The sequence below is a fragment of the Saccopteryx bilineata genome, chromosome 4 (genome assembly GCF_036850765.1).
Source record: "Saccopteryx bilineata isolate mSacBil1 chromosome 4, mSacBil1_pri_phased_curated, whole genome shotgun sequence".
Classification (NCBI taxonomy): domain Eukaryota; kingdom Metazoa; phylum Chordata; class Mammalia; order Chiroptera; family Emballonuridae; genus Saccopteryx; species Saccopteryx bilineata.
Genome location: NC_089493.1, coordinates 205,724,560 through 205,747,640, shown reverse-complemented (window position 1 = coordinate 205,747,640; position 23,081 = coordinate 205,724,560). Strand labels below are relative to the sequence as shown.

General features: G+C 41.2%; 1 protein-coding gene across 1 annotated transcript; it reads right to left on the bottom strand.

Annotated features, from left to right (window-relative positions):
• Positions 1 to 16,171: 16,171 nt before the first annotated feature.
• On the bottom strand, positions 16,172 to 17,643 carry SPZ1 (spermatogenic leucine zipper 1). Its single transcript, XM_066276804.1, is given in 7 exon segments — positions 16,172 to 16,273; positions 16,276 to 16,841; positions 16,844 to 16,879; positions 16,882 to 16,993; positions 16,995 to 17,113; positions 17,116 to 17,187; positions 17,526 to 17,643. Coding segments are annotated over 7 exon segments (1,125 nt in total).
• Positions 17,644 to 23,081: the final 5,438 nt, after the last annotated feature.

Below are 23,081 nucleotides of genomic sequence, written 5' to 3'. Positions count from 1 at the left end.
TATGCATTAGGACGTAATATTTTGAATTGTATTTCAGTGCTACTGTTGCCAATGAAAATAGTGTTCTTTTTTTTTTTTTTTTTTGCATTTTTCTGAAGCTGGAAACAGGGAGAGACAGTCAGACAGACTCCCGCATGCGCCCGACCGGGATCCACCCGGCACGCCCACCATGGGGGGGTGCTCTGCCCACCAGGGGACGATGCTCTGCCCATCCTGGGCGTCGCCATGTTGCGACCAGAGCCACTCTAGCGCCTGAGGCAGAGGCCATAGAGCCATCCCCAGCGCCCGGGCCATCTTTGCTCCAATGGAGCCTTGGCTGCGGGAGGGGAAGAGAGAGACAGAGAGGAAAGCGCGGCGGAGGGGTGGAGAAGCAAATGGGCGCTTCTCCTGTGTGCCCTGGCCGGGAATCGAACCCGGGTCCTCCGCACGCTAGGCCGACGCTCTACCGCTGAGCCAACCGGCCAGGGCCCAAAATAGTGTTCTTTTATGGAGTCACAGGGAAGGCATTTCACAGGATTCATGTCTGGCGAGAGTGAAGCTTTCCTATTAAGATTTATTCAGTGTCTCATCTCTGTCCATCCACCAAGGAAAATGTCTGATCTAGTCGTTATTAGGCCCAATACAAAGATCAAAGATCACTGTTCAGATATTCTGTGCCATGGTTCAATACAGTTTATCCTTGTTTGCATCTGGTCCCGGCTTGGAGCCTGTGATGCTGCTGGGCTCCAGGCGGCCATTAGAGCTTCATGGCTGCTTGGAGAGCATGTAAACAAACAGAGCATGCATGTTTCCAAGCTAGAGAAGGGAGCTGCTTCTTTGTTAGGCTTGTGTTCATATTTTGAGCTGAGGAAGACTAGATTTTTTTCAAACCAACCATTCAGTTTCTTAATCTTTCAGGGGCTTCTGTTGGTTTCTCCCACTAACCAATCAGATTTTTCTAGACTGGACTGACAGACCTCCATGGCTGCCATCTTGGTTTCTACTGCACATGCCTTCAAGTGAAAGCACAGAAATACCCTCTTCCCAACAGTCTGGGGATGGACTGGTTGTACCTTGGGAAGATAGAAAAGCTGGTCCTTCCTCCCTACATGGGAGAGGAAGGGGTGTTAATCACCTTAGCAGGGCAAATCTGGGATTCTTTGGGGTGTGTGAATGAGCCTGTAAATGCTATAGCTTCTTAGTAAATGGAATGCTCTAACTTCCTACTGAAACAGGTTTCCCAGTTTAAGTCTAATATTTGATTCCCTCTTCCTTAGTTTATTATTTTCAATTTCTGATTCCCTCTGTTTCCTTCCCTTATTAATAGCTACCTACACTAACACTTCCAACATATGAAAATTTCTTATGCTCTATGCTTCATTCACAATAGATCTTGTGCTGGAGAATATGATTGTTTCGGTTGGGTTTTTAATATTCATCTTTGTCCTGACATGAAGTTTTTAGAGCAGAGACATTTTTTGGACAGAGGAGAAAGATGGAGAATGGGGTATTAGATTTCAGAGGTGAGAACGGGTGATTTACAGGTATTTGAAGAAAAGCTGGAATATATAGGCAAGAAAATTCTTGCTAGGCAACCTAGAAACATTGGGACACAGTGGGTATCTGGTTAACAGGCACCTACCTGCCTAAAGCCCTCTTATTTATAATTTTAAATTCAATTTAGACTAAGGTGGTATCCTAAGATCTTCTTGAAATAGGTTTCTCTGTCTGCACCTCTTAGGTAGGAAAGGGAGGAGAGACAATAGTTCAGAGTCTTGTTTCTTAATAGCTTAAAAATCAATATCCCAGCCTGACCAGGTGGTGGCATAGTAGATAGAGTGTCAACCTGGGATGCTGAGGTCCCAGGTTTGAAATCTAGTGGTTACCGGCATAAGCGCTGGCTCATTTGGCTTGACTGCTGGCTCATCTGGCTTGAGTGCAGGCTTTCTGGCTTGAGCGTGAGATCATAGACATGACCTCATGGTGGCTGGCTTGAGTCCAAGGTCACTGGCTTGAGCAAGGGGTCACTGGCTCAGCTGGAGCTCTCTCCTAACCCCCAGTCAAGGCACATACGAGAAAGCAATCAATGAACAACTAAAATGCAACTACGAGTGGATGCTTCACATCTCTCTCCCTTCTTGTCTGTCTGTCCCTGTCTGTCTGTTTGTCTCTCTTGCACACGCAAAAAAAAAAAAAAAAATTATAATATCCCAAAAAACAGCTTCAGGATGATAAAACTTTGGTTCTCTTCACTTACATAATAACAGTTGTGCTGGTTCCTGTTGCTTCAATTCCTACTCCTGGTGAAAGTCTATCGGAACTATTTGTCACCCTACATGCACCTCCATGTGTACAGTAAGTGCGGAATGCTGAGAAAATAAATCTAGGCATTTATGGAGGGAAAAAAGCAGCTATTCTCCTCATATAAAATAAGGGAGAAAAATACTCTCTGTTCCTTGAAGACAATATGTAAGGAATCCTGGGTTCTCACTCTAACTCTTATATAACATAAACAAATTTCTCCAGGGGCCACCATGTAAACTCAGTGTCACTGGCTTTACTATCTATAGACATTCCAAAGTTCCATCCTCATCCTAAGTCAAAATGTAAGCAAACATCTCCAAAGTTAGGTAAGTCTTTTGAGTTCTCATTATCTATACAGTTATAAATTATCTTCTAGAGTTTGCTTGTAGTCCAGGATCTCAAGTGTCCATAAAATTTTCTCAGAAAAACCCTAACTGTGCAGAAATACAAAAAATTTTCTCTACATTTCATGATGTTCCAAATTCAGTTCTGCCTCATCATGGGCAACATGGTTGCTCAACTAAAAATCTCATTTCCTATTGCTTTTAAATGGATGTGATCTGAGTTCCTGACATTGGAAATTTCATTTCTAGGTATGGTGTCATATGCAATTTAATTCATTTTGAAACTATGACTACCTTGAGTTTGGATTATGTGCTTCTCTCAAAAAATTTAAAAGTCTTGCCTTTCCCTTGTGAGTTCATTGTGGTACCCAGGGAACCTCAGTGAGCACTTTAGGAACTAGAGAGATACCCCCTTAATGTTTGACAGATAAATGACACTGACAGAGTTTGTTCAGGTAATATCTACCAACAAGTTAAACTGCAAAAGTGACTATTTGGTTCAGCAATGTTGCTCATTTCATCCATCTAAGCACCTCCTATGTGAAATTCTTATTTGGAAATAGAATAGGACAAAATCTGATGCTAAAGGGGTCACTCATTTTCTTAAATGGGGGGGGGGTGATGATTGGTTATGTAACCAAATGGGCTGTCTCAACAAATACACAGTAACAAATTCTCTGAGTTTTCCTCTATCTGAGACTGTATGGATTTCACCTTGTTTCTAAAGGATATTTTCACTGGGGAAGCAATTCTGGGTTGACATTTTTTTCAGTTCTTGAAAAATGTTCATTTCCTTCTGGCCTCCATGATATCTGATGAGAAACTTGCTATTGTTTGAATCACTGTTCCCTTTTATCTAATGAGTCTTTTCTGCTTTCAAGAGTTTTACTTTGGCCTGACCAGGTGGAGGTGCAGTGAAGAGGGTGTCAGATTGGGATGCAGAGGACCCAGGTTCAAAACCCCAAGGTCACTGGCTTGAGCGTGGGCTCACTGGGCTTGAGCACAGGCTCACCAGCTGGAACGCAGGGTCACTGGCTTGAGCATGGGATCATAGACATGACCCCATAGTTGCTGGCTTGAAGCCCAAGGTTGCTGGCTTAAGCCCAATGTCACTGGCTTGAGCAAGGGGTCACTTGCTCTGCAGTGGCCTCCCCTGCACCCTCCCCCCCATCAGGGCACATTTGAGAAAGCAATCATTGAACAACTAAGGAGCTGCAACAAAGAATTGATGGTTCTCATCTCTCTCCTTTCCTATCAGTCCATTCCTATCTGTCCCTCTCTCTGTCTCTCTCTTCTCTCTCTCTCTCTCTCTCTCTGTCACACACACACAAAAAGAATTTTACCTTGTAGGTTTCAAAAATTTGATTGAATGCCTTGAACTTCTTTGAAATTATACTTTTTGGAGTTCACTTTGTTTCTTGAATCTGTAGGTTTATGCTTCTCACTAAATTTGGAGACTATTTATTGAATGAAAGCTTTTTCAGCCCATGTTATACCTATTTTGGGGGGAGGGTGCTCTGGAAACATCAATATTAGATCTTTGTTACTATTCTACAGGTTCTTTTTGTTTTGATTTGATTTGTTTTTTGTTTTTTTATTTTTACAGAGACAGAGAGTCAGAGATAGGGACAGAAAGACAGGAACGGAGAGAGATGAGAAGCATCAATCATTAGGTTTTCGTTGCACCTTGCAACACCTTAGTTGTTCATTGATTGCTTTCTCATATGTGCCTTGACCGTGGGCCTTCAGCAGACAGAGTAACCCCTTGCCCGAGCCAGTGACCTTGGGTCAAAGCTGGTGAGCTTTTGCTCAAACCAGATGAGCTCGTGCTCAAGCTGGTGACCCTCAGGGTGTCAAACCTGGGTCCTCCACATCCCAGTCTGATGCTCTATCCACTGCACCACCACCTGGTCAGGCTCTACAGGTTCTTAAGACCTTTTTCTTTTCAGTCTATTTTCTGTTACTCAGAATGGGAAATTTCTGTTGTTCTATCTTCAAATTCATAGACTCTTTCCTCTGATATCATCATTCTGCTATTGCACACATCCAGTGAGTTATTTTACTTTTCTTTCCATTCTTCAATTTCCATTTTTTAAAAAGATTTTACTTATTGATTTTTTTTACAGAAATGGGGAAGAGAGAAAAAAGAGAAAGGGGAGAAGAAGCAGAAAGCATCAACTCATAGTAGTTGCTTCTCACATGTGCCTTGACTGAGGAAGCCCAGGGTTTTGAACCAGCAGCCTCCAGGATTCCAGGTTGACACTTTATCCACTGTGCCAACACAGATCAAGCTTTTTTTAAAAAAAGATTTTATTTATTGATGAGAGGAGAAAGAGAAAGGTGGGGGTGGGAAGATCAGGATTGTTTGTTTTTCTTTACTGAGACTTTTATTTTTTCATTTGTTTCAAGTGTGTTTGTAATTGCTCAATGACTGCTTAAAAATACTTGTCAGATAATTCCAATATCTGTGTCATGCCATTGTTGGCATCTATTGTCTTTTCTCATTTAAGTTGAGATTTTATTTGTATGCTATATAATTTTTTCTGTCTATTTTGGACATTTGCATAGTGTCCTGCAAATGAGATCCTGCATTTTATTTAAGTCTTTTGTTTTAGCAGGTTCCTTCTGATGTGTGCCAGAAGGGGAGTGGTATAGAAATCTATGCTACCCATGTAGCCTCCAATGACATTTCACCCCACTGGGGGAAGAGTATCTTGTTATCATCAGGCAGGGGTAGAACTTCAGGGTCCCCCGCTCTGCCTCCTCTGTGCTACCCCAGAAGAAAGGGGGAGGGATACCTCATTACCTCTGAGCAATAATGAAAGTTCGGATTCTCCACTAAGTATTTGATGATGGGGGTGAATATGAAGATATGGAATTTTCCATGCAGTTTAGGTAGAGCAGCAAAGTTCTTGTCCAAAGGTTTGTCTTGCTATACTGTCCTTTCCTCATCCTTTGTTAAAGGAAAGAAGGTTGGAGGGGCGATAATATTTTGTCTAAAAACATTGACACTTCTGGGTCATGAACTCCTCCAGCACTCAGTCTGGATATAAAAGAGACAAAAATAAAACCCAGGGAACTCAACACCATGCTGTTTCTTAAATCTTGAATGCCTGAATAGTCTCTCTCCCTCTCTCCATCTTTCAAAGTCTTATGTTCGTTTTATACATATGTTCAGAGGTTTTAGCTTGCTTAATGGGAGGAATAGGGAGAAATGCATCAGCTCCATCTTTTCTGAAACCAGAAGTCCAGCTCTCTTAACAGCAGATGCTGCTTTCGCCCTGGCCCGATAGTTCGGTTGATTAGAGCATCAGCCCAAACCACAAAGGTTGCAGGTCCGATCCCCAGTAAGAGCATATACAGGAATAGACCAATGTTCCTGTCTCTCAATCTCCCTTCCTCACTGGCTAAAAAAAACCAATAAATAGAATATATATATTTCATTGTTCACAGTGACCAAGACATGGAAACAACCAAAAAGCCCTTGAATAGATGATTGGATAAAGAAGATGTGGTACATATATACTATGGAATACTACTCAGCCATAAGAAATGATGACATCGGATCATTTACAACAGCATGGATGGACCTTGATAACATTATACTGAGCGAAATAAGTAAATCAGAAAAAACTAAGATCTATATGATTGCATACATAGGTGGGACCTAAAAATAAGGCTCAGGGACATAGACAAGAGTATAGTGGTTATGTTGCAGGGGGAGGAGAGGGAGGAGGTGGGGGGAGGGGAGGGGCACAAAGAAAACCAGATAGAAGGTAATGGAAGACAATCTGACTTTGGGTGATGGGTATGCAACATAATCAAATGTCAAGAGGTGGCAAATTGGCTATGGAGTAGGTGGACATACCAACTTCCACCTTCCAGAAACAAAGTGGATTACAACTTAATTTAAAAAACCACCATCTGGAAAAACCAACTTTGGACTAAACTAAGAAGACTCTTCAATCAAGGAACAATGAAGAAGCCACACTGAGACTGGTAGGAAAAGTGGAAACGTGGAGAGGGCTGCCCAGCTCCCTAGAGTGAACGGCAGCCTGGAGAGACTCGCATGGCGGGAAGTGAGTTTAGCGGAGAGGGGAGGGTTCTGAGCCCCAGGAACAAAGCCCCAGCCTGCAGCCCAGAGCCTAGAAGAGGTTTATGGACAGTATTTAGCTGCAAAACAAGTCAAGATACTGTGTGAGAGACAGACCGGATTCTTCTTGAAGGGATCGCACAGAAAACCTCTTTCACAACCACCCACCCGGGGCTCTGGGGGACAGGAGAGAGGAGAGAACCAGAGCAGTGGGAAGAGAGTGTAATCTAGGAGGCACAGGGAGAAACACTTTGAGGGACAGACAACCTAATGCCTGGGGTGAGTCACTCCCCAAATCTGAAGTGAATATTTCCCCTGGAAACAGTAATACCAGCAAAGGGAAGCAGGACACCAGCCAAACAAGCTCTCCCGCAGCACTAAGAGCAGAGTCGCTTAGAAGGAGGGAGCTTTAGGGACTAGAGTATGGAGTGTTAGGGTCTGAGCTGCTGTGACCCCAACCACACAGCTGACGACTAGCCAGAGGGCAGACAGCAGGGGACACAGAAGCACATTTCCATTGGCAAGGGCAGAAGCCGGCCAGCCACGACTGAGGCCCAGGTTTGAGCTCAGTCTAGCCCAATGGGGGCAGAGGGGATGTGCAAAAGTGGTCAGACCCAGTTGTGGGCCTGCCTGCAATCCCACTTGTGAGGGAAGGGCAGGAGCCCCGGAAAGGGCGGAGACCCACCGCTGAGCAAGAGTGCGGGTGCAGCCTTACCTGCCCAGGGAACTGAGGCTTGCAGCCCGATGTAGGAGCTGGCTCCTCCCACGAGGGTGGGGTGAGAGCCTGGAAACAGGCAGATCCACCAGCTGAGGAAAGGTGCTCATCCCTGCCTGTGGTGCTGAGGCTTGCAGCCTGGGCATGGAGCATAACCCCGCCAGTGGAAGTGAGGCAAAGGCCGAGGCCACTGAGGCTTGTAAACCCAGGCACATATCACAGCTCCTCCTGTGGAGAAGAGGCAACAGCCCCAGCAGGCTGGCACCGACAACGCCCATACCCGGAAGCCCTAGGCAGCAAAGGCAGAGAGGGTGGTGGACCTGCAGACAGACCACACACCAAGGGAACACAGAGGCCACACCCATTGGACTCCAGAGGCCAGAACCTTCTTATACACAGACAAAATGGGAAGGCAGAGAAATGCAACACAAATGAATCAAGAGAAATACCCAGAAAAGGTACTAAATGAGTCAGATATAACCAAATTACCGGATGCAGAGTTTAAAATAACAATTGTTAGGATGCTCAAAGATCTTAGAACAACAATAGATGGAAATTAAAAACACCTAAATAAACACATACCAAATGTAAAAAAAGACATTGAAATAATAAAAAAGAATCAGTCAGAAATGACAAATACAATATCAGAAATAAAGACCACAATGGAAGGAATTAAAAGCAGGATGGATGAAGCTGAGGATCCAATCAGCGAGTTAGAGGACATAATAAATGAAGGCATGGAAGCAGAGCAGAAAAAGAAAAAAAGAGACTCAAAAAGTCTCAGGAAACTCTAAGAGAGCTCTGTGACAACATGAAGAGAAAGAACATCTGCATCATAGGTGTTCTTGAAGAAGAAGAGAAATAACAAGGGATAGAGACTTTGTTCAATCATATCTTAGCTGAAAACTTCCCTAAATTAATTCAGGAAAATGTCTCACAAGTTCAAGAAGCACAGAGAACTCCATTAAAGAGAAACCCAAAGAAACCTACACCAAGACACATCATAATTAAGATACCAAAGCTAAATGATAAAAAGAAAATATTAAAAGCTGCTAGAGAAAAAAAGGCTATCACCTACAAAGGAGCCCCCATAAGGATGACATCCGACTTCTCAACAGAAACACTTGAGGCCAGAGGGAATGGCAAGAAATATTCAAAGTAATGCAAAACAAGAGCCTACAACCAAGACTACTTTATCCAACAAAGCTATGGTTTAAAATTGAAGGAGAAATAAAAAACTTCCCAGACAAAATAAAAACAACTCAAGGAATTCACTACAACCAAACCAATGCTGCAAGAAATGCTAAGGGGTCTGTTGTAAACAGATCAAAGGGGAAAAAGAATATAGCAAAAGAGGAATACAGCTTTAAAGAATAAAATGGCAATAAACAACTACATATCAATAATAACCTGAAATGTAAATGGACTAAATGATCCAATCAAAAGACAGAGGGTAGCTGAATGGATAAGAAAACAGGACCCGTACATATGCTGTCTACAAGAGACACAACTTAAACCAAAAGATGCACATAGATTAAAGATAAAAGGATGGAAAAAAATATTTCAAGGAAATGGAAATGAAAAAAAAGCTGGGGTAGCAATACTTATATCAGACAAAATGGACTTTAAAACAAAAGCTATTGTAAGAGATAAAGAATATCACTACATAATGATAAAGGGAGCAATTTAACAGGAAGATATAACCATTATAAATATCCACGCACCTAATATAGGAGCACCTTATTATATAAAGCAGACTTTGATGGATATAAAGGATGAGATCAACAGCAATATTATAATAGTAGGGGATTTCAATACCCCATAACGTCACTAGATTTATTCTCAAAAAAGAAAATTAACAAAGAAACAGCAGACTTAAAGGACACACTAGATCAACTGGATTTAATAGATATCTTCAGAACCTTTCACCCTAAAGCAGCAGAATATACATTCTTTTCAAGTGCTTATGGTATATTCTCTAGGATAGACCACATGTTAGGGCACAAAAGCGGTCTCAACAAATTTAAGAAGATTGAAATCATATCAAGCATTTTCTCTGATCACAATGGCATGAAACAAGAAACCAACCATAAAAGAAAAACTGAAAAATACTCAAACACTTGGAAACTAAATAGCATGTTATTAAATAACAAATGGGTTAACAATGAGATCAAAGAAGAAATAAAAAAATTCCTAGAAATGTATGATAATGAGCATACATCAACTCAAAATTTATGGGACACAGCAAAAGCAGTCCTGAGAGGGAAGTTCATAGCATTACAGACATACCTTAAGAGCTAGTAAAAGCTCAAATAAACAACTTAACACTGCATCTAAAATAACTAGAAAAAGAACAGCAAATAAAACACAGAGGTAGTAGAAGAAAGGAAATAATAAAGATCAGAGTAGAAATAAATGACATAGAGGCTAAAGAAACAATACAAAGGATCAATGAAACCAGGAGCTTCTTCTTTAAAAAGGTAAACAAGGTCGATGAACCTTTAACCAGAATCACAAAAAAAAAACCCCAAAGAGGACTCAAAAAAATAAAATTAGAAATGAGAATGGAGAAATAACAACTGACACAACAGAAATACAAAATATTGTAAGAAAATACTATGAAGAATTGTATGCCAAAAAATTAGACAATCTAGATGAAATAAACAAATTCCTTGAAACATATAATCTTTCAAAAATTAATCTAGAATAATCAGAAAACCTAAACAGACCGATTACAACAAATGAAATCAAAACAGTTATCAAAAAACTCCCAACAAAGAAAATTCCTGGGCCTGATGGCTTCACAAGTGAATTCTACCAAATATTCAAAGAAGAACTAACTCTTATCCTTCTCAAGCTATTTCAAAAAATTCAAGAGGAAGAAAGACTTCCAAGCTCCTTTTATGAGGTGAGCATAATTCTGATTCCAAAACCAGGCAAAGACAACACAAAGAAATAAAATTATAGGCCAATATCCTTGAGGAATTTAGATGCTAAAATCCTCAACAAAATATTAGCAAACCGGATCCAGCAATATATGAAAAAAAATCATACATCATGATCAAATGGGATTTATTCTGGACAGGCAATGCTGGTACAATATTCACAAATCAATCAATGTGATTCATCACATAAACAAAAGGATGGAGAAAAACCACATGAAAATCTCAATAGATTCAGGAAAAGCATTTGATTAAATCCAGTACCATGCTTGACCTGTGGTGGTGCAGTGGACTAAAGTGTCGACCTGGAACACTGAGGTTGCCAGTTCGAAACCTTGGGCTTGCCTGGTCAAGGCACATATGGGATTTGATGTTTCCTGCTCCTCCCCCTTCTCTCTCTCTCTCTTTCTCTCACTCTCCCCTCTCTCTAAAAATCAATAAATAAAATATAAAAAATAAAAATAAAAAAAATCCAGTACTAATTCATGATCAAAACTCTCAGCAAAGTGGGAATACAGGGAACGTACCTCAACATGATAAAGGCTATTTATGACAAACCCACAGCCAACATCATATTCAATGGGCAAAATTAAAAGCAATCCCCTTAAGATCAGGAACAAGGCAGGGTGCCCCTTTTCACCACTCTTATTCAACATAGTCCTGGAAGTCCTAGCCATAGCATTCAGACAAGAAGAAGAAATAAAAGGCATCCAAATTGGAAAAGAAGAAGTAAAACTATCGTTATTTGCAGATGATATGATATTGTATATAGAAAACCCTAAAGTCTCAGTCAAAAAACTACTGGACCTAATAAGTGAATTCAGCAAGGTGGCAGGATATAAAATTAATACCCAGAAATCAGAGGCATTTTTATACACCAACAATGAACAGTCAGAAAGAGAAATTAAGGAAACAATCCCCTTCACTATTGCAACAAAAAATAATAAGTACCTAGGAGTAAATTTAACCAAGGAGATTAAAGACTTGTACTTGGAAAATTATAAAACATTGATAACATAAATCAAGGAAAATATGAACAAGTGGAAGTATATACCATGCTCATGGTTAGGAAGAATAAACATCTTTAAAATGTCTATATTGCCTGACCAGGCAGTGGCGCAGTGGATAGAGTGTCGGACTGGGATGCGGAGGACCCAGGTTCAAGACACTGAGGTAGCCAGCTTGAGCATGGGCTCATCTGGCTTGAGCAAAAACTCACCAGCTTGGACCCAAGGTCGCTGGCTTGAGCAAGGGGTTACTCGTTCTGCTGAAGGCCCACAGTCAAGGCACATATGAGAAAGCAATTAATGAACAACTAAGGTGTTGCAACGAAAAACTGATGATTGATGCTTCTCATCTCTCTCTGTTCCTGTCTGTCCCTGTCTATCCCTCTCTCTAACTCTATCTCTGACTCTGTAAAAAAAAAAAAAAAGTCTATATTGACTGACCAAGCGGTGGCACAGTGGATATAGCGTTGGACTGGGATGCCGAGAACCCGGGTTCAAAACGCCGAGGTTGCCAGCTGAGCATGGGCTCATCTGACTTGAGCAAAATAAAAAATGCTCACCAGCCTGGCATGCGGGGGACCAGGGTTCAATTCCCGGCCAGGGCACATAGGAGAAGCACCCATTTGCTTCTCCACCCCCCACCCCCTCCTTCCTCTCTGTCTCTCTCTTCCCCTCCTGCAGCCAAGGCTCCATTGGAGCAAAGATGGCCCAGGCGCTGGAGATGGCTCCTTGGCCTCTGCCCCAGGCGCTAGAGTGGCTCTGGTCTCGGCAGAGTGACGCCCCGGAGGGGCAGAGCATCGCCCCCTGGTGGGCAGAGCATCGCCCCTGGTGGGCGTGCCGAGTGGATCCTGGTCAGGCGCATGCGGGAGTCTGTCTGACTGTCTCTCCCCGTTTCCAGCTTCAGAAAAATACAAAAAAAAAAAATGTTCACCAGCCTAGACCCAAGGTCGCTGGCTCAAGCACGGGACTACTCAGTCTGCTGAAAGGCTCACGGTCAAGTCACATATGAGAAAGTAATCAATGAACAACTAAGGTGTCGCAACGAAAAACTGATGATTGATGCTTCTCATCTCTCTCCGTTCCTGTCTGTCCGTCCCTATCTATCCCTCTCTCTGACTCTCTCTCTTTCTCTCTCTGTCCCTGTAAAGAAAAAAAAAATGAGCCCTGGCTGGTTGGCTCAGTGGTAGAGCGTCGGCCTGGCGTGCAGAAGTCCCGGGTTCGATTCCCGGCCAGGGCACACAGGAGAAGCATCCATCTGCTTCTCCATCCCTCCCCCTCTCCTTCCTCTCTGTCTCTCTCTTCTCCTCCCGCAGCCGAGGCTCCATTGAAGCAAAGATGGCCCAGGCGCTGGAGATGGCTCCTTGGCCTCTGCCCCAGGCACTAGAGTGGCTCTGGTCATGGCAGAGCGACGCCCCAGAGGGGCAGAGCATCACCCCCTGGTGGGCAGAGCGTCGCCCCTGGTGGGCGTGCAGGGTGGATCCCAGTCAGGCGCATGCGGGAGTCTGCCTGACTGTCTCTCCCCGTTTCTAGCTTCAGAAAAATACAAAAAACCAAAACAAAACAAAAACAAACAAACAAAAAAAAAAAAGAAAAAAGAAAAAAAAATTTCTATATTACCCAAAGCAATTTATAAATTCAATGTAATACCAATTAAAATACCAATGACATATTTCAAAGATAAAGAACACATATTCCAAAAATGTATATGGAGCCAAAAATTAATACGAATAGCCTCAGCAATCTTGAAAAGGAAGAATATAGTGGGAAGTATCACACTTTCTGATATCCAGTACAAGGTCACTGTACTCAAAACAGCCTGGTACTGGCATAAGAATAGGCATATAGATTAATGTACAGAACAGAGAACCAGCAATAAACCCACACCTTTACGGACAACTGATATTTGACAAAGGAGGTAAGAGCATACAATGGAGTAAAGACAGCCTCTTCAACAAATGGTGTTGGGAAAATTGGACAGCTACCTGCAAAATAATGAAACTAGACCACCAACTTACATCATTCACAAAAATAAACTCAAAATGAATAAAAGACTTAAATGTAAGCCATGAAACCATAATCATCTTAGAAGAAAATATAGACAGTAAGTTCTCCGATATCTCTCGCAATATATGTGCCAATTTATCTCCACGGGCAAGTGAAATAAAAGACAGGATAAAAAAATGGGACTATATCGGCCCTGGCCGGTTGGCTCAGCGGTAGAGCATCGGCCTGGCGTGCAGGGGACCCGGGTTCGATTCCCGGCCAGAACACATAGGAGAAGCGCCCATTTGCTTCTCCACCCCCATCCCCTCCTTCTTCTCTGTCTCTCTCTTCCCCTCCCGCAGCCAAGGCTCTATTGGAGCAAAGATGGCCTGGGCGCTGGGGATGGCTCCTTGGCCTCTGCCCCAGGTGCTAGAGTGGCTCTGGTTGTGGCAGAGCGACGCCCCGGAGAGGCAGAGCATCGCCCCCCAGTGGGCAGAGCGTCGCCCCTGGTGGGCATGCCGGGTGGATCCCGGTCGGGCGCATGCGGGAGTCTGTCTGTCTGTCTCTCCCCGTTTCCAGCTTCAGAAAAATACAAAAAAAAAAAAAAATTGGACTATATCAAACTAAAGAGCTTTTGTACAGGTAAAGACAATAAGAACAGAATAAAAAAACAAACTACACAATGGGAGAACATATTCAACAATAGTCTGATAAGAGGTTAATAACCAAAATTTATAAAGAACTTGTAAAACTCAACACCAGAAAGATAAACAATTCAATAAAAAAAAAATGGGCAAAAGAAATGAATAGACACTTCTCCAAAGAGGACATACAGATGGCCAATAGGCATATGAAAAAATGCTCAACATCATTAATCATTAGAGAAATGCAAATTAAAACCACAATAAGATACCACCTCACACCAGTCAGAATGGCGCTCATCAACAAAACAACACAGAATAAGTGCTTGCGAGGATGTGGAGAAAAGGGAATCCTCCTGCACTGCTGGTGGGAATGCAGACTGGTGTAGTCACTGTGGAAAACAGTATGGAGATTCCTCAAAAAATTAAAAATGGAACTGCCTTTTGACCCAGCCATCCCACTTTTAGGAGTATACCACAAGAATACCATAGCACAGTTTGAAAGGAGAAATGCACCCCCATGTTTATGTCAGCATTGTTCACAATAGTGAAGATCTGGAAACAGCCCAAGTGTCCGTCAGTGGACAAATGGATTAAAAAGCTTTGGTACATATATACTATGGAATACTACTGAGCCATAAGAAATGATGACATCGGATCATTTACGACAACATGGATGGACCTTGATAACATTATACTGAGTGAAATAAGTAAATCAGAAAAAACTAAGAACTGTATGATTCCATTCATAGGTGGGACATAAAAATGAGACTCATATATGTACAAGTGTGTGGTGGTTACGGGAGTGGGGGGATGGTGCACAAAGAAAACCAGATAGAAGGTGACGGAAGACAATTTGACTTTGGGTGATGGGAATGCAACATAATCAAATGTCAAAATAACCTGGAGATGTTGTCACTGAACATATGTACCCTGATTTATCAATGTCACCCCATTAAAATTAATAATAAAAAAAGAAAAAAATCAAATGTCAAAATAACCTGGAGATGCTTTCTCTGAACCTATGTACCCTGGTTGATCTATGTCACCTTATTAACATTAATAATAATAATAAAAAGAAGATGCTTTCATTCTTGGGTAATTTTATTGCCCCCACCTGCAGGAATGGGAGGAACTTCCCCAGCACAAAACAAAATCTAAATACAAGCCCAGGTGTCCTTCCCCAAGGGCCTCTGCTGCCTGGTATGTGACTGTTCACTAGTTAAGGAATAAGAGAGGAATATTAGGAAAAAATAGATACAGAAGAGGAAGAAATTTATAAGAGAAAAATTATGTGGGTATGATTTATAAACATTTTTCTTTACTCCAGTACTTCTCATACTTCAATGGATAATAGGAAAAAAGTTAATGCATTTAGAAAGTGAGTTTTAAGATTCATTATTAAAGTGTTACATACTTTTTTCCCAGAACTCCGCCCCCAATCTCAGGTAATAATTTAAAAGAAAGAAACTTTTCTTTGTTAGTTTTGATTTTTATTTAGATCTTTACTTAATTAGATCTATAACTTTGCACTTTTGGTTAAAGTGTTATGGGATCTCTATTTAATAACTACAAAAACAAGTCAAATGTAATGATAAGTTATGAATTTTTTTGATAAGTTATGAATTTAATGTTGACACTAAAGATCATTAAAGACCAAACTTTATGTAACTATGAGGTAATCAATAATATGTTAATCTTGTTCTATAGCTCTTTCTTGGTTTAACCAGCAGATCTACCCTGGGTTTGATGATTGATGATGCCTGTATTTGGATGTATTAGAGCAGGAGTCCCCAAACTTTTTACACAGGGGGCCAGTTCACTGTCTCTCAGACCGTTGGAGGGCCGGACTATAAAAAAAACTATGAACAAATCCCTATGCACACTGCACATATCTTATTTTAAAGTAAAAAAAACAAAATGGGAACAAATACAATATTTAAAATAAAGAATAAGTAAATTTAAATCAACAAACTGACCAGTATTTCAATGGGAACTTTGCTCCTCTCACTGACCACCAGTGAAAGAGGTGCCCCTTCTGGAAGTGCAGCAGGGCCTGATAAATGGCCTCAGGGGGCCGCATGCGGCCCGTGGGCCGTAGTTTGGGGACCCCTGCATTAGAGCTTTTTGAAGAATTGCCTTTTCTTCTGCTTTCGGTATTCTCTATCTTAAGCTGCTGGCTGGCCTCTTTCTTTTCAAAAGAGCCCTTGCAAGACAAGTATTGAATCTGTTATTACAAGCTTTCCTATTATGACAAGAAGCCTATTATCCAGGCTTCTGTAGAATTTGTCTCTGTTCTGAAATGTACCTTCCATGTCTTGTATTTTCTGCTTATACCTTTCTACCTTTTCTGCTTCTGATAGCTTCTGTTCTTTCCTTTTGTGTTCATAGTTTATCTGCGTTGGCTTCTCTTTCAGAGTTGCATCTTTCTGATGATGGAGTTCCTTGAGAAGCTCTATTCTCTGCTGTAAGGTTTGGCATTCATTCTCCAGCAAAGCTGCAATCAAATGCAATGAGTATGTGTCATGAGTCAGTTTCCTCACCTATGCTTCCAGTTCATGACTAGCTGACACCTCGTTATTCAGTTGAGTTTGGAAATGGACTCCATTACTATCAAGAGTTGCTCTTAAGTCACTCTGAGATTTCTGATATGATCTTATTAGTTCACTAAGCTCAGCATGTTGCACATTCCAGAGTTCTGCCTCCCGTAGTAACTGCTCCATGTTGTTCTTAAGTTTGACAGTTTCTTCTTGAACATAATAGAATCTGTACTTTGCTTTTTCTTTACTTACTTGACTTTCATTAACAGCTCTTTTCCCTTCTGAATGATTACCAAATCCCTTGCCAAACCTTGTACTGTGTCCCTCGAACCTGGTTTTCCAATATCATCTCTTGTTTCTTTGCATTGTGGTCTTTGTCTAGGTCTAAACAACCAAACAGTTTTCTCAGTAGCACTTTATTTATTTAATCAAGTCCTCTGATTTTTTTCTTTAAGTTCTGACAAATTCTCAGAGATACTGTTTTCCTCAGATGACTCTCTTGTTTCTGTGACCTTTTCATAAGTTGTCTTATTTTTAAGAGTATCTTTTATTTCTTTTAAGAGATTTCAAACTTCTTTGCAGTCTGTTGTTCAGTTTCTTGGTGGCAACTATTATTTAAAGAAGTGAGAGAACCTGAACGGGTGGTGGCGCAGTGGATAGAGCATCAGACTGGGATGCGGAAAACCCAGGTTCAAGACCCTGAGGTTGCCAGCTTGAGCGAGGGCTCACCTGGTTTGAGCAAAAAGCTCACCAGCTTGAGCCCAAGCTCGCTGGCTCGAGCAAGGGGTTACTCGGTCTGCTGAAAGCCCGCTGTCAAGGCACGTATGAGAAAGCAATCAATGAACAATTAAGGTGTTGCAACGTGCAATGAAAAACTAATGATTGATGCTTCTCATTTCTCCATTCCTGTCTGTGTGTCCCTGTCTATCCCTCTCTCTGACTCTCTCTCTGTAAAAAAAAAAAAGTGAGAGAATTCCAGGAGACAGGGGTAAGTGATCCAATTTCAAATAAGACAATCACAGCATTAGGGTCCAAAGACTCTTCATTGAGATCAAGTATATGTTTAGGAGTTTTGGAGAGGGTAGACTCTTCCATCTCAGCTGGTTAGTGGGGCTGATGATCGGGGCACAAGGAAAGCAGAAAACCTTAGAGATTCCAGGAAGGTGATGGCCTTCTGTGCAGACGGGTAAAGCATGTAAAACTAAGCAGAAGTTAGAGATCAAAGTCTCTAGATTTTGGTTAGGTGGAAGGTGACATCTCAGACATCCTAGGAGGAAAGGAGGGAGGGAAAGGGGACTAGGAGCTGAGCCCCCATCTCTTCTCCTTCAGGCTTCTGGTATTTATTCCCTGATCCTAGCAACCAGTCTTTATTCTGTCATTGCACTTTTGTCACCTATCCCCAGCTTGTTTCTTTTGTCACAATTAAAGCCTTTTAACCCCCTACCCAGTGACTCATGCATCACATCAAGCTTGAGCTAATCCTGCTCCTCACCCCAGAAGAATCTCTATGTCAGTCTTCCCCTCTTAACACGTCTAGGTTTTTGTCAGTCTCTTTCTAACTGTACTTAATGACTTTCCTACTTCATTACCACCACCTATAACCCCAATCTTAACTGTAATGTTTTTCTACCACCTTATAAGTGCATGGTTGAGGGAAGCCCTGCCTGGTGAGGTTCCCTGTCATAGCACCTAAGACCTTATTGCTTCCATTCAAGGGGAGATGCTACTATAAAAGAAAGTTATCCTTACAAAATAGAACCCTGCATCTTTTTGTGATTTTAGGGAAATGTCAGAAATCGTTTTATTAAAAAATATTCTACTGTAGTAAGAAGAGAGTATTTGAATGGTTTTTACAACACAATTACAAATGGAGACTTTTCTTGGCTTCAAATACAGGTGTACTTTAAGATAGCCTTAGTAGCTTGCTCCTGATCCATTTATATCAGGCAATATGACTCTTTTTAATCATTACTTTTCACCAGAGCATAATTATTAAAATGGCATGATTTATGTAAAGCATTTCAAACAGATGAAACCCTCCAGTGGGTCACAGGAGAATAACTGAAGTTACCTGGAGAATTTAAAGTTCAAAGAACCACATTCCTTAAGTGAGACTTTCTCTGGGCCTTCAAAACCTCGCTAGTCAGCACTTTAGTAACTAGAAGTTTGCTTTCACTCTTAAGAGAAAACTCATACTCCAGTAGTTTTTTCCCTTTATTTCCTTAGAGGAGGAAAAACATTTCTTTTTTCTCTCACAGTTGCCAACTCGCTTTGGCTCACGTTTCCCTGAGCCTCATGCTGTCTCCCACTCGCTGGGCTCAGAGCCTCGCGGCCCCGACCCGCAGACGCAGCAGTTAGTCTGTGCTCCACCTGGAGAAGGGGCACCTTTTCTGACTTACACAACAAGACTGCAGAGGCCAGCACTTGCTCTTAGGCTTTAATTCCACCTCATAAAGTTTGACTTTGGTTGGAATTTTCCCTCTGACTCAAGCCACCATTTAAGATCATCTTTTTAATCTCCAAGACAAGGAAGCATTTTTTATTTTTTTCTGATTTGGTAATTAATTTCTAGCTTTACTGCATTGTTATCAGAAAATACAGTATGTCTACCTTTTGAAATTTATATTTTCTCTTTTGCCTAACAGATGATCAGTGTTCATATGTGTTTCATGAATACTTGAAAAGAAAATAGTATCCTCTATTTTGTTCTTTTGCTTTCAGCTTTTTTGATACTTTTGGACATAAATTCGATATTACCCTTGTCTGATTTTTATGGAAACTGGTTTGAAGATAGCTTAGCCAAGAAGATACCAAAAATATTCTTTTCCTTTTATCAAAAGGGGATTTAAATATTTTCTTCTTCCTTACAAATATAATTAATTTCAAATAACGTTTCTGTTAATTTTACTGAAATTTTAGTTTATTTTAGATTCTAAAATATATTCAGAATGGTTTTCTTTTCTTTACTGACCCATATTTCCTGTGGATAACTATGGAAGTTAAATACATTTGATTGTCTTACAGTTGCTATCTATTAAGTTTCCCATAGCATAGTAACTTTTTTTAATGCAAAAAGAAGAGCAAAAAACTGTTTCTAGCATTATTACAAAGAAATCTTGTATAGAATTTTCTTTCTTCAAAACCAGTTTGCCTTAACAAAAAACGTCATACTAAAAATACAAAACATCAATATTTCTTATTTCTAATGATGTTAACCTTGGTCATTTTATTAAGTGATATCTGCTAGATATATCCACTGTAAAGTAACTATTTTTCCCTTTGTAATTAACAAACATCATGGGGGAGATATTTTGAGTCTATAAAATTATCCTGTTTCTTGCCTGACCGGGCAGTGGCGCAGGGGATAGAGCAGGGGTCCCCAAACTACGGCCCAGCCCGCGGGCTGCCTGCGGCCCCCTGAGGCCATTTATCCGCCCCCCCCCCCACTTCCAGAAGAAGCACTTCTTTCATTGGTGGTCAGTGAGAGGAGCATAGTTCCCATTGAAATACTGGTCAGTTTGTTGATTTAAATTTACTTGTTCTTTATTTTAAATATTGTATTTGTTCCTGTTTTGTTTTTTTACTTTAAAAGAAGATTGTGCAGTGAGCATAGGGATTTGTTCATAGTTTTTTTTATAGTCCGGCCCTCCAACGGTCTGAGGGACAGTGAACTGGCCCCCTGTGTAAAAAGTTTGGGGACCCCTGGGATAGAGCATCAGACTGGGATGCGGAAAACCCAGGTTCAAGACCCCAAGGTTGCCAGCTTGAGCGAGGGCTCATCTGGTTTGAGCAAAAAGCTCACCAGCTTGAGCCCAAGCTTGCTGGCTCAAGCAAGGGGTTACTCGATCTGCTGAAGGCCCGCTGTCAAGGCACGTATGAGAAAGCAATCAATGAACAATTAAGGTGTTGCAATGTGCAACAAAAAACTAATGATTGATGCTTCTCATCTCTCCATTCCTGTCTGTCTGTCCCTGTCTATCCCTCTCTCTGAGTCTCTCTCTGTCTCTGTAAAAAAAAAAAAAAAAAATATCCTGTTTCTTCTCAAAATTTGGCCTATATAATATAATTTTAGTATACAGAGAGGGATCTTGTCTGTAACAATTATTACAGTGGTAATCTAGTGGTGGCTTTTTATTTTTCTCGATCCTTTTATATTTATTGATTAGAATTATTTTGTAAGAGCTGCCTCTTTCCCTGTGTTTACTTATTAATTTATCAATTCATTGAACTCTGTGTTATATAAATGTGGGCTCACAGGTATTTATTTTATTTTGGGAGTTATAATTGAATGCTATAATTTCTTTTCTTGCTCAGATATGTATGAATTATTTTAATATAATAAATTTTTTGCTATAATAGTGTTTCTATTTTGTGTGATTGTTTTAATTGCAAATAAATTTTTTTTAACCAAAGCATAATAACTGACTAATGATGACTATTCGAGGGTTAAAGTTTTTATGTACACAAGGGATTCTATGCAGGGTATGATTTTTTAAATATAATGACCATTGTGGTTGCTTTTATATGTAGTATTGCACTTCTGTGTAGCCAGTTTAGAAAGCAATTTTTTTTAATGTGAAATTTTTTTTGTGTGTGAAATTTTATTTAAACAAGAAAAGTACAGATGTAGCTGGACAGTCTGTTAACCCTTTCCCTCAGCATGCCTTTTCTCTTTGACCACCAGGTGGTGCTGTGAGCTTTAAAAATTACTATTCAGCCTGACCAGGCAGTGGCGCAGTGGATAGAGCGTCGGACTGGGATGCGGAAGTACCCAGGTTCGAGACCCCAGAGGTCGCGCGCGGGCTCATCTGGCTTGAGCAAAGAGCTCGCCAGCTTGGACCCAAGGTCGCTGGCTCTAGCAGGGGGTTACTCGGTCTGCTGAAGGCCCGCGGTCAAGGCACGTGTGAGAAAGCAATCAATGAACAACTAAGAAGTCACAACGCGCAACGAGAAACTGATGATTGATGCTTCTCATCTCTCTCTGTTCCTGTCTGTCTGTCCCTGTCTATCTCTGCCTCTGTAAAAAAAAAAAAAAAAAAAAAAATTACTATTCAAACATTATTTGTTTGTTTGTTTGTTTGTTTACTTATTTATTTTGGGGGGAGAGAAATGAGAAGCATCAACTTATAGTTGTGTCACTTTAGTTGTTTACTGATTGCTTCTCATACGTGCCTTAATGAGGGTGGGGGGAGTCTGCAGCAGAACCAGTAACCCCTTGCTCAAGCCAAGAACCTTGGGATTTTCCAACCTGGGACCTCAGTGCTCCAGGTCAACACTCTATCCACTGCACCACCCCTGGCTGGCCAAATGTTATTTATTTTTTAAATATTGAACTCTAGAATGGGCCCTGGCTGGTTCGCTCAGTGGTAGAGCATTGGCCCAGCATATGGAAGTCCTGATCAGGGCACACAGGAGAAGTGACCATCTGCCTCTCTACCCCCCCCCCCCCCATCTTCCTTTCTCTTCTCTTTCCTCAGCCATGGCTCAAATGGTTCAAGCAAAGTTGGCCCCAGGCACTGAAGATGGATCCGTGGCCTCTTCTCAGGCGCTAAAATAGCTCGGTTGCAGAGCAATGGAGCAGCAGCCCAGATGGCCCTGACCTAGAAGGACAGAGCAGTGCCTGGTAGAGGGCTTGCCCGGTGGATCCCTGCAGGGTGTTTGTCTCTGCCTCCCTACCTCTCACTTAATAAAAATAGAAAGAAAGAAGGAAAAAGAACTGTAGAATGAGTCAAACTGTGGAGATAGTCTTATCCACAGCTTTATTTTCTCCAGAATTTGAAGCTTCTAAGTGACTTGCCTAAAGGTACAACTAGTTATGAGGAGAGCTGGAATTAAGAGTCCAAGTTCCTCCCTTGAATTTGTAAAACTTGCAAGGCAAGCAGGCTCTGCAGATCGGGAGGTTATAAAAAAAATTTCAAATATCTGCTAAGTGTTTGGCCTCACCTGTGGTGGCGTAGTGGATAGAGTGTCGACCTGGAAACACAGAGGTCACCAGTTTGAATCTCTGGGCTTGCTTGGTCAAGGCACATGTGGGAGTTGATGCTTCCTGCTCCTCCCCCCTCCTCTCTCTCTCTCTATTCTCTAAAATGAATAAATTAAAAAATATTTTTAAAAAATCTAAAACAAACAAACAAACAAAGAAACCCAAATATCTGCTAAGTGTTCTACAGGAAACGGATCACGTGGAAAAGCAGGTTTTCAAAGCTGCTGAGACCGGCTTGTTTTACCAGGACACTGGCAAACGAAGCTATATATAATGCAAATGGCATTTGAACTGACAAAAATATGTGACCAGAAATTTGCAGGAATTTTACTCTGTATTTTCATGAGAAACAGTAGTTCCATCTTCCCTAATTCAGTGTTGGTGGCAACGTTATAAGTACTGCTAATAACCAGAATCAGCTGCATGTAGGGAAAAATTTTAGCAAAAAATGCATTCTGCAAACTACAAATTATTATTGAAAGAAATTAAAGCTCTAGATAAATGGGGGGAATCTCATGTTGATGGATTTGAAAAGTTATTATTATTATGA